General features: G+C 39.8%; 1 protein-coding gene across 2 annotated transcripts; it reads right to left on the bottom strand.

The window, feature by feature from the left end:
* Positions 1-9,777: 9,777 nt before the first annotated feature.
* Positions 9,778-11,863, bottom strand: ankrd39 (ankyrin repeat domain 39). Of its 2 annotated transcripts, XM_084550772.1 has the most exons (5): positions 11,627-11,863; positions 11,440-11,538; positions 11,170-11,273; positions 10,885-11,088; positions 9,778-10,783 (listed from the first exon to the last, which is right to left on the bottom strand). In XM_084550772.1, exons 2-5 carry the CDS (start codon positions 11,528-11,530, stop codon positions 10,637-10,639), a joined length of 546 nt encoding a protein of 181 aa, XP_084406898.1. In that variant the 5' UTR covers positions 11,531-11,538; positions 11,627-11,863; the 3' UTR covers positions 9,778-10,636. The 2 variants fall into 2 exon arrangements, with proteins under 2 accessions (XP_084406898.1, XP_084406897.1); XM_084550771.1 differs by having other exon boundaries at positions 11,440-11,863.
* Between the last annotated feature and the right edge of the window lie 86 nt (positions 11,864-11,949).

The following is an 11,949-nucleotide window of genomic DNA, read 5'->3' as shown; positions in this document are numbered from 1 at the left end:
CTGCTACGAAATGGTAGATCTTATTTTGAATATGAAACAGCCGGAAATCCGGCACTATGCGCGATATTACTTTTTAACTTGACGCATGACTGCAATGTGGTAGACGCAAACCTGGCTCCCCCTGCCATCCATAGCACCTCTCCAGCAGAGCCTCTACAACTCCCCACACCGCGCTCTTTGTATTGTGGCACTGGAGGCCTACTCAACTCACAGGCAAGACAAACACAGTCCTGCTCACAACAAAAACACTAGTAGAAACAAGAAGGAGCACTATCAAATGAAGTTACTGATCTATGGAGTTATCCAACACACCATGAGGACCATAGGAGACATACTTTAGGTTTATGTATGAAGGATAATTCCCATTTGACACTAAATAACAATAATATAAACGTCTTCTGAAGTTGAGATATTATAGGAAACCTTATGTACACTTTAAACAAAACAGTATATTGTGACCCTGTGTAAGCTGTGCAAGTCAGCACAAGCAGATGGTGCAGATGTGAAAACACAGTCTGATGTCTGCTGACTGACTCCATGGACAATAAAACTAGTTAGTTGGAGGGAAAATCACTTTCTTTGCAGGATTCCAGAAAACACACTTGAATACTAATCCGCTGACGGAAAGCAAGCACTTTCATCAACTTCCTGTTCAAGGCAAACTATAAAATAGCTTTATTGTGTTGGCGTACATATCATATGCTTTGGCAGAGTTTCAAAGAGCATCAGAATTTCAAATGTGTCTGCCAACTCAGCATAAACACCAAGTTTGCTCTGCCTGATCAAACACATAGTTCATATGCGAAGAGCTCATATGGTCTTTGATTCCCTGTCACAGTTGACAAATGACTGACGACTGAAGCTGCAGAGACACATGAAGCACAGCTTAGTAGTTAGATTAAAGAATGACAAAGGCGCTGATTTGTGTTTCAACATGTGTTAGCCCATCAGGGGGTTGAACGTGGGGTTAAGGACAAGAGAACATGATTAATATAAATCGCTTTACTTTATTTGCGATCCAAATTCTGTTTTTTTAGGGTCACTGCTAGAGAGTCATGTTAATAAAAAAACAAAAACTCATACAAAAGCTATTTTGCACTGGATTTTGAGATGATGTATTAGTGTACTACCTGTCCTCTACAGACAAAGACATCATCTTGTTAGCTCCAAACACAGGATGATCTTAAGGTGATGTTATGATATGTAGGACTACACTGCATCACCTACAATTTAAATGTAAAATTATGAAGAAAAAGTGTGAAAAAGAGATCACAACAACAACAACTTTGCAAATAACCAAAGAAATCTTGCATCACACCAGAAAATGCATGAACATACATTCATAGTACCGTGGGAAGTTACAGTATTTACTCAAAATTGCTGAAGCACTCAGTGAAATGAGAATACTTAAACTTACATCATATTTAGATATTGTTTTTTAATTTTATAATACATGATAATGGGGCTTACGCTGCCCCTTGTGTTAGGATTAGTTTAAAATGTTCAGTTTCAGTGACTTTTCTTCTTCATCTCCACTGATGTTATACATCAAAGTGTCTTTATAGGAGTTGGGGAGTACTAATCCATATGTGCAACAGTTGTGTAAAGCCTTCTGCGGCTCCAGAGGGAGCTGTGTTGAGTCTGATGAACTACCTCAAGGGCCACACTTGAGGCAATTCATCAGGTTTGAAATAAAACAAAATAAAAAACTAGGCATGGGAAAGAAAGGAGTGAGCTTACCTCGAGCACGGCCTGCTCCTCATCTCTGCTTGAAGCTAACGGCTCAGGGATACATTAGCAGTTACTAACATACAGGCTTGTTGTCTGAATCTCCAGTTGGTGGTTGTGTTGCATTGTGAGTATTGCAGGCACCAGGATTAGACAAGAAAGAGGAATATGTTAAATATGTATGACAATTATATCTGTCATACATGATTCAGGAGCAACCTCACTGGAGTGCAATGCTAAATTGGTCTCTTTTAAAGGAATAGGTCTACATTTTGTGAGAACATATTTATACTTTTCTTGTTGAATTAGGTGAGAACACTAATAGCACTTTCACATTTAGATGAAACTGTTAGCTTAGTATGGATACAGAGGTTTTGTGATTTTACATCTGGTTACTTGCTAAACTATTTTTGTGCAAGTCTTGCTGTCAGTGCGCAGCTGCAAAGAAACTTGTGGAGATTCCAGGATTTGGATGCAGTTAGCCAAGAAATAGTCAAGCTGATAACACCTGATAGATGTAGATTTAATACTTTAGTCTCTCTAACGTTTTTTTTTAGAAGCGACTGCAGCTATTTAACATACGGACACGAGAATGGGATCCATCTTCTTGTGAAACTCAAACATTCCCGTAAAATGTCAACTATTCCCTTAAGTTGTAACTTTGACTTTGAGCCAGGACATGCTCCCTTCATGGTACACCCTTGCTTTTAACATTTCTAAACCGCCGGTTTGTCCAATGCACTTTGGGCTCAAATTAAGTTTGAGCTTCAAAGAGTGCTGCTAACTACGTAGCAGATGGTGAAACTGACAACCGCATACATACCAGAGAAAAACCAAGCGTGTTTATTAGCGTATCTAATAGTGAGAGTAAGACGTGCGACTGCTGCCATCAGCCACATCTTACGGTTCCAGCATCAAAACACGACCAAGGAGATCTTTGATGCAACAGCAGTTTGGGACCAGGGATTTTTACAGTCATCTCTTTCCGTGTCACTGATAAAGAATTCCCTTGAGATGTGAACAAAGCTGTTAAATAAATAAAAAAAGACCTCTATAGAGGACATGAAAGCGTTGGCAGAATTCACCACATATGGTGACTGTTTATCCATTTAGTTGCTTATTATTTTACACTGATGGAGATGAGTTGTGGATTAGAAAATCTTGACACCATTCTCAACAGAGACAGCTTAGGGTGGCAAAATTTGTGCAAAACAGATGAGAAAACATAAAGGAGATAATTACAGACCAATAAAAGATTGTCCTGAGTTGTTTATAGCAGCACAAGGGAGACGTACTGTCTATATTTCTACAACACACAAGAGAATGAAAGCAGCAAACTTATATTATGTGTGCCTAATTTGAAAAAAAAAAAAAGAAAAAGCTTCAGTAATCATTAACCCGTCTCTGGGATGTGTACATTCCATGGTAGCACAAGAAATATATAGGGAGCGTTTACTGACAAGACTAAACAGAGAGGCTATAAAACGAAGGCATAAAGTTTATGATTTTTTTATTAATAATTACACAGTGCAGTTTTTTTTCACCTGTGTGGAAATCCTTCAATGTTCACGGCTTGTTTACAAAGAAAGGAGATAGTGTAAATCAGTCATTACTTGGGACAGGACCGGGACTATGTAGATTTTAGAGTCAGTTGAACCTTTGCTTAGAGGCAGCTGACAAAAGCTCAAGCCACGGTCTGTTTCAAGATGAGGTGGGGCATTTCTGATCGCTCCTTGTTTCCTTTCAGCATAAGGAAATGTGCCGGACACTGTTAAAGCCAGGAATACCATATGCAAAAGCAAACTGAAGGCAGGCTAAGCCACACATGAGCATGAGAACAAACACGGAGTCATGCAAGCCTCAGAGTGAACAATATCATTGCTTTGCATGATGATTTCCCTAGCAGCTTCTTCATCGCCCCAAAGTGGTGTTTTATTGTTCTCGCTTTTTGTGTTTGCATTCCATTGTTACCGGGCAAGTACAAATATCCTCCTTTATGCACAAAAACCTCAGCCGGGCCTTCCACTACGTCGCTTGTGTCCAGCCCTCATCCGTCCATCAGCAGTGCCCCTGTTCTACACAGGGCCCCCCAAGCTCTGCTCACCACCCCCAGCCAGCTCTTTGACATAATGCTGTTGTGGCTTTCCGGGCCTTTATGCTGGCTGTTGTCTGAGGCAGATTGAAGACCCTTTGTGTGTGTCAGCCCCTGTCCTGCGTGGCCCGGGAGGAACCTGCTGGGCTGAGAGCAGAGAGACAGGAATGCGCATATGAATGGGCTAGTGTGTGCCGGGCACCTGCTGACAGAGGAACGGCGTGCCTGTATGAGTCTTAGTTCATCAGCGTAACCATCTTGTTCAATTACACGTGCAGCTCGGTGTTGCGTTCCCCTACTCATTCACACTGAATGGAAGTATTGTCACCACCATTGTGACTATTTTGCTGCTTGATATTCTAGAGGAGTTCTTAATGAATGAGGTGCCAGCTCCATTGCTGTAGTTGTGACTGATTATCACCACTAAACGCAGCCTTTTACTTCTGCTCTTCCACGTTCTCCCTCACTTCTGAATGGGTCTGGGACTTCATCTGAGCTGATTTAAATAAAAAAGAGGGTTTGCAGGATGTTGTCTTGGAGTGATGTCAGAATTACATACGTGGGTATAGACTATGCGGGAATAAATCTGATCGACTCTGCTCCTCTATTTTTTCTTCATCCTTAATTATTTCTTCACTAGTGGTGGAGATTTTTTGAGGATTCGGATCCCTTTCTCAGTAAAAGCAGCAATACCACGAAAATTACTTCTAAATTACTAAAGAAGTGCTATATGGAAAAAAGCTACCAGAAAACCGTATCTAAAAATAAAGGTATTCATATTGTAGAAAATTGCCGTATAAGAGTGTCATACTGTTACATAACATTTCAACAGTCTGACACATTCAAGTGTTAAGTAGCATTTAAATACTTTAATTAACTGAATTTCAGTGATTTTCAGCTACTTCACCTACTACTTCAACACCCAACCAAGATGGCGCCACAGATGGCTGCCTCGGTACTGCACTCTCTCCAACAGTAAATGATCTACCTCTACAGAATACTACACTCATACTTGCACTACAAATTAATGGCAATAATCTGCTCAGCCTGCTCTAGATTTATTGAAAATGCACACAGACACTCCTTGCAAATGTACAATATATACCTTCCTTCATTTTTCTCTGTAAATACTGCCAAATGTACTGTATGCGTATTTACTTATTTATCCTGCTCATGTTGACACACAAACTTTACCCTGTACATAAAAGTCCTGTCCACATCACCTGTACAGGTCCTTCCTTGTAACACCTATTCCCTCAAGTACACGGAGAGCAACATGTAGCTGGAGTCATATTCCTTGTATGCATTTACATAAGTGGTGAAGGTTTTTGTAATTTCTTTTTTACTATTTATGAGGCCATCATATATTTTGTGTGTAAAAACTGATGAGGAACTAATACCTTTTGCTGTCAGATGAATGTAGTTAAGCAAAATGTATTTTTGTGACAGTGCAGAAGTATGCAACTAGATAAAATGGAGATACTAGTCCTCATGCCCCGTCAGGGACAATAGTGTCCTTTTTGAGTGTTATTTATTTGCAAACTTTGTAGTGGTTATGCTTTTTGCTCTGATATTTGGCAAAGGTGTGTATTTTTTAACCAATTTTGATATTTCAAACATAAATCCCACATTACTCTATTTTAACACTGTGTAATCTAAGTTATTACCATTAAAGGACAAAACACACAAAAACTGACGATATTCCAAATATTAGTTAGAGTGTTTCAAAATCCTGAAATCCATTAAATATTTGGTATTTGTGATCAGGCCTGAAGTTGATTAAAAGATTTATATAAAAATAATAAGAAAATGATATTAAAAGAACACATTTGTCCCTTAATGGTGACTATCTATTTTCACACTTCAAAAAGAACAAAAATCCATCAAAATCAGTGTTGTTGCTAATCACTGACATATCCAAGACTGTAAAAAACACTTTGCATTCAGAATATTGAATATATTTGTGTGTGTGTTTTTAAGAAAAATGTGTGATCCTGTCACAAACACTGGCATATAAAGGGTTAAAATTTAGAAATAAATTAAATATTTGGTATTTGTGATTAGGACTCAAGTTGATTTAAAGATTTATATAGAAAAAGTAGAAAAAAATAATATTAACATTTTATGGCATTTGTCCCTTAATGGTAAACACGTAACTATTTTAAAACAGGGTAAGATAAGTCAACATAGTTTGTCCTTAAGTAATGAACAACACAGCGTTAAGGTGCTTGTTTACGACATGCTACATTTGGACTTTATGTCATTTTCTGCTGCCAAAAAAAGCAAACACAGATTAAAGTCTATATTCGTAAACTGTGTGCAATATAATGTAAAATGTCTTGAAAACAGATGAAGCACAGTTAAATTCAGCGACATAAAGGTACGTTTGAAAGGCAGCAGTGGTGCGGTTAATGCACCACAAACCCACATCAGCATATTAAAACATCAAATACGGCAACGGTTTTATTAAAGCAATACTGGTTTATGCTATCTTAAAAGGTTCTCCATCCTCGTGGAAGATCAATATCACTGGCTGCATAATGAGTTCAATCCAAGGAAATATATTGTCTTAAACATGTGAACTTAATGAACGGCCTGTAGGTGAAAAAGATTCATTTGAAAACCATCACCATAAACAACGCAGGTAAAATTAAAATTCCATCTGGCTGACGACAAAACAACACACTTGAACAGCTCAAGTGTACCAAACAATTCAATAGATTTGCAGAGCTCTATGCACATTTGTCAGATGATACATTACAATATGATTTCTAAAAACAGCCTGTTACAATCGTGGACTTAGATGTATGATCCCAAACGCTTCATTAATTGTCCTCTGACTTATATGGAACCGATTACGAGTTGTTTCTCTGGTCATGCTTTTGAGAAGATTACATCTCCATAATCAATAAAAAGAAACTTAACCATCCATTCTGGAGACCGAAGAGAAAAAAAAAAAAAATAATAATAACATCTGGGAAAATAAACCTCCCCCCTCGAATATACCCACAGTAACATAAAACTCACAGCATGTTCATTGAACGTAATTATATGTAGGAACTTTCTCACAATTATGGTTGATTTTAGGGATATTTTGACATTAACTAGATATGAGATGCATTTTAGTCCTTTTAGACTTGGCTACCGTATCCAATATAAAATGACTGGGAGAGCTATAATGTGGTAGTAAAGTAAAACAACCTTTCAAGCTTAAAAACAGCACATGGTCTTATTTGTGCTTGCCTGAATCACCTGATAAGCCTGACACTTCCCACATTTGCAGTGCTTATTGCCAGAAGGAGCTGAGCTGCGGACTCTGGACTCATGGATCTCATCACCCGCTGACCTGGAAAGTGGCAGCATAAGATCTGCAACATCACATCAACTAGCAGACAACACGCTCTTTTGAAGTGGGAGTGGGCCTAAATTGGATTATGCAGCATCTCTGAGAAGCAGCTCCCGTATATTTGATTACACACGCCCCTAGCCCAACACCCACACTTCTACCTCTCCCGATGCAGAATAGACGATGAGGAGCGGCCCTCAATGCCAGAGTCTGGTACGCTACTTCTTAATGCGTGCCCATCTGCCAGCCATTTACCTGATTACTTCAAGATAGCTCAGACAGGTCCGGCTCTGGCAGGGCAGCTGGGAGGCCGGAGAACGGCATTAGTTTTATGCAGGTGGACACAGAAAAGACAAGGACCATGTGATCCTTTTATATATGAAATCATTCATAGAGCCAGATAAATTATATATTTTGTGATACAGTGGTTTACAGCTATTTGTAGCGCGGTAATCAGTAATTATACAGCTTAAACATAATTCTCAAACTGTAGTAATAGAGGAGAGAGCAGAGGACAAGCTGTTCTCATTATTTGCTCTCAGACTAAAGTGCTGTTTAAAATAAAGTCCCAAGCACTGATTTCTAATCCTCCACACAAGCATGGCGTACAGACCACCTTCTATTTCTGAGGAAAATAACATCCAGTCCTGGTTTAACTTGGGCTCATTATGGTGGAAGTGGGTTCCAGGGCCAGGAAGTTTCATAGCTTTCCAAATAAATCTCGCTAAACAGAGCTGTAGTCCAAATTCCTCAGCTTGCGGAGTGCGTGAAAAACTCTGAAATGCCAGACATGGAATCACATGCTATGCTTCTAGTTATTGCTGCTTTGACATTTGTACCAACAAAACCGAGTTGAGTAGCACAGTTGTTTCAAAGAGACTAAAAAAAAAAGTGTGGAAAAAGTTTCTTTTTTATGTCTGACAAAGCTGCTCATTTTCACCCAGCACAGGCCAGTCTCTGATTGCTTCCACACACAAGGGCAAAGCAGTCCTCCAATTCAAACCAGCTCATGAAAAATTATCAAAAAAGTATGAGGCCCTTCAACATCCCCTCAGTTTTACCGAGTGACACAGAGGGTTTTCATTACCTCACTCACTGCTAGCAAATCAAAGACATCAACTTTGATTACGTTACATAGAACCTGGCAAGGGATCAATCAGCGGGTGCTACAGTGGGACTAACAGTCTCTGTGCATAGAATGAGGGGTGTTTCTGTTTTTGTGCCATTTAAAAGACAGTGACAAAAAAGGCTGGGTTAACCCCGGCTATCCCTGACATGTGGCAATCAAAATGGGTGATCCCATTTACGGCTCTTCAGTTGCGTTGAAGGAGGAACTTGTCACTGAGCATAAACAGCTCCCTTGGCTTAGTTCTCCGAGCTAGAATACCCGCATCCCACCCCGTCTACCCCCTCCAACACCCCATCTCCTTGTGCTGTGTGGCGTCAGCTGCAATGAGCTCCAGATGTGTCCTGGCACCCCTCCAGTCACGGCATGGATGTGGTTTGAAGGTAGTTTGGAAACACCACCCACCAGCGGACCCAATGAAAGTTCCTCAGACTGGAGCAAGAGATTTCTGCAGAGGATTTGCATTTGTCCGGACTGCGGGGAGAAGTGCAGTAATGCACATCTGTGGACGGCCGAGAAGAAGAGGTATCTGACTCTTGTATGTGCATGTGTTACTTATTCAACATGTTTTGAGTAAGTAAGTATGTGACACAATAGTTGAAAGTATTTCCATCTGTTTCAGTTGATAAGGAAATATCAATAAACTTAATGCCGCTCAAGGCATCCATCCTTTCTTTCTTTAATATTTAAACACGGGTTAAACAGGCACTCTGTAATTGTTCCCTTACTTTGATAAGTCACTTCAGTGACAGTGACAAGACAAAAGCTAACAGTGACTTCTTTTTCTTTAAAAAAAAAAAAAACTATTCAGAGACAAGGATTGCCTTTGAAAAGACCTAAGAAAAAAAGTCTGATGCTGAAGCTAAGAGTTTCCAGGTTGCTGGATGTGTTTGGTTTCAATTACTTCACCAAAAATACAAAGACTATCAACCATCAGCATCTGCTTTTGGTGTAGCAGAGTGTAAGTGCTCTACAACAGAAGCAGTAGGTCCCATATATTTTCTAAAATACTTAAAAGGCAGACAAGTGGTACAGATGAGTCCACTGGCAAAATGTGTGGTCCTAAAGAGAAGGCCAACTAAAAAAAAAAAAAACATGTCTCAGGACATCTGTGTGTAAAAATAAACCGTCATCAGAAAAAAGAAAAAAAAGAAGAATCTCTTTAAGTGTGTTGCTGATTGATCACTGGTTGCATTGCAATGAGTTGTCTGGACACTGGTGTGCCTCCATGATGTGTAACCGTTACACTGATGCTTTTCTCTTGAACAGTCACGCTGTTTAGCTTTCCAGCAGTGTGCAGGGAGGACTGAATGAGGTCACTCAGTTAGCTGCCATTTATTTCACATGGTGTCCTGAAAAGCAATGCATTTTTATTTTAAGGCAATAGCGCCCCCTACTGCCCGATATTTAAAATACCAGCAAGGGTAGCCTCACATACATTTGGTAGATAAAATAAGATAATCCTTCATTTATGGCACAGTGGAGAGATTTGCCAATCAAACACAGGCAAGATGTCGGCCTCCAGTTTTAATACAAACTGTTATATAACACATGTTCAAAATAAAATAAACAATCATTAATGCTGCAGGGATTACAGGTGTTTGCAGTGCAATCCACAAACTCAGTGTGTGATTAATAATCGTGTGGTTCAGACCAGTTATCCCAGACCACTTACAAGGATACACTTAGAGTTTTCTGACTCACAATGTTGTTCTTCGCGTGGATTTTTTATTTTTTTTTTCATCATTATCATCTTTCAAGTTATTCAGTTTATACCATTTCTGCTCTTTTAATGTCTGGCTATCCAAACTCTACACACAATGACTTTGAGTGCAGTACGTTCAGCACTCATTCAACCCTTTTAAACTGGGACACTGTCCCTGTCTGTCTGTTTCAGATGATGCACACCACCACATCTGTCTGTTTCCTGAGCATGTCTCAGTTTCAAACTTAATACCTCAGTTGTACATTTCTCTAGCTGATGTACTGTTTTTTTCTTAATGGTTGTTGTCAGTCATGAGAAGAATATGGAAACTGTGTCCATCACTGACTAGTTTAACAGATTTGAGATTTAGTGGATGACTAAATGGTAAGAGTAGGAGTATCAGAGTTACTTGTTCCTTTTAAGTCAGAAAACTCTAATCTTAAAGGTATTAAGAAAATGCATTGTCATGTTCATTATGTTTCATTCTGTGTCTCTTTCTGTTCTGTGTCTGCTCTGAGTAAAAACACAAGTCAAATGTAGAGAATGTGGGAAAAGATGAGTGTGATCCTGACTCAAGCAGACTTCACCTAATATCCATTGTGTAATCACAGCATGCCCCAGATGCAGTTTTATGTGTCATCAATGAAGTGGCTTTAAGAGCTCTTGCAGGTTTGCTTTCTGTGCCAGCTGGTTGGGTAGCTGGAGTCTCTTGTTCACCTGGTTGCAGAGTGCAGGGCAGTGCTCGACAAGCAGCTGACACACCTCTTCATGGCCTCGTTCTGCAGCCTGCTCATGCATTTAGCAGAACAGCAAACACAGACATATTTTAAATGATATCAAACTGTGTCCGTACAATGATTTTATTGTCATTACTGGCTGTTCTGTACCTTATGTAAAGGGGATGAACCATCGTCATCACAGAGCATTGGATCAGCTCTGTGGTGCAGAAGGAGTCTAACCACATCCAGATGGCCGCAGTAAGATGATCGATGGAGTGGTGTGGCACCGCCTGGTGTCTGGGGAGAGGCACATGCACCGTTCTCTAGAAGAAACTTGCATACAGCAAGATGACCACTGCGACTTCCATAGTGCTGAGAAACAAAACACATAAAATACAGAATGACTTATTTAGTTCACGCTGTTGCACAAACAGCTTGTCGCAGTAAACTCACCAGAGCTGTATATCCAGCGGCGTCTCTCATGTTAGGGTCTGTTCCCTTCTGAAGTAAAGACTTCACCCTGTCCAAGTCTCCATCCATAGCAGCAGACCAGATACCTGCACAGAGGAATGACACACGATTCACAGTGATGTACTTTACTGGCAACTTTAGCTATTTAAGTAAAGGTGAAATATGCAACTAAGTTAATATTTCAAAGCTTTTAATTAAAGAAAATGTTAACATTCAGCAGGTTGTCCAGATGTATTGGGAGCATGGTCTAACCTCGTTCAAAATCCATTTCATTTAGCGTCTGGTAAACACTGGGAGAGGAGACTGGGTGGGAGCAACACGAGCAATGGTGTCTGTCAGACATTGTGTTAACTGGCACAAATGGAGAGAAATAAATACTTCAAGACCGATTCAAACCTGATGGTGAAGGCTAATTTTTGAGTTACATAACTGCACTGACATGTTTGACAGCTCCGTGTTTCTTCTTCTTCTATGTTTAATGGTCGAGAATATGTGGTACATTACCACCACTACCAACGGGACTAACTTCTAAACAAAGAAGCCCCAAAAAATAAAGTTAAGAAGCCAATTAAACGTTTTACTCTATTAAAAGAATATGCAAGTCAGGTTAAAGTTAAAACAACGCGAATGACCACTGTTTTTGTAAAATACTACGATAAACTTGAGGATGGCTAAGTGTTGGCTCGAGACAGCGGACGTACGAACGTGCTTACGTTTCAGCTTTCTGACCAATTGCAGAGCTGCAGAGGAAAGGTCCCCTTC

This window comes from Chelon labrosus, assembly GCF_963514085.1.
Source record: "Chelon labrosus genome assembly, chromosome: 9".
Taxonomy (NCBI): Eukaryota; Metazoa; Chordata; class Actinopteri; order Mugiliformes; family Mugilidae; genus Chelon; species Chelon labrosus.
This window is presented reverse-complemented; position numbering and strand designations above follow the sequence as displayed.

Coding starts and splice junctions, on each gene's coding strand:
- ankrd39 (XM_084550771.1), bottom strand. CDS start 11,530: ATGTCTGACAGACACCATTGCTCGTGTTGCTCCCACCCAGTCTCCTCT. Junction 11,274..11,439: donor TGAAATGGATTTTGAACGAG/GTTAGACCATGC, acceptor TCCTCTGTGCAG/GTATCTGGTCTGCTGCTATG. Junction 11,089..11,169: donor CCGCTGGATATACAGCTCTG/GTGAGTTTACTG, acceptor TTTGTTTCTCAG/CACTATGGAAGTCGCAGTGG.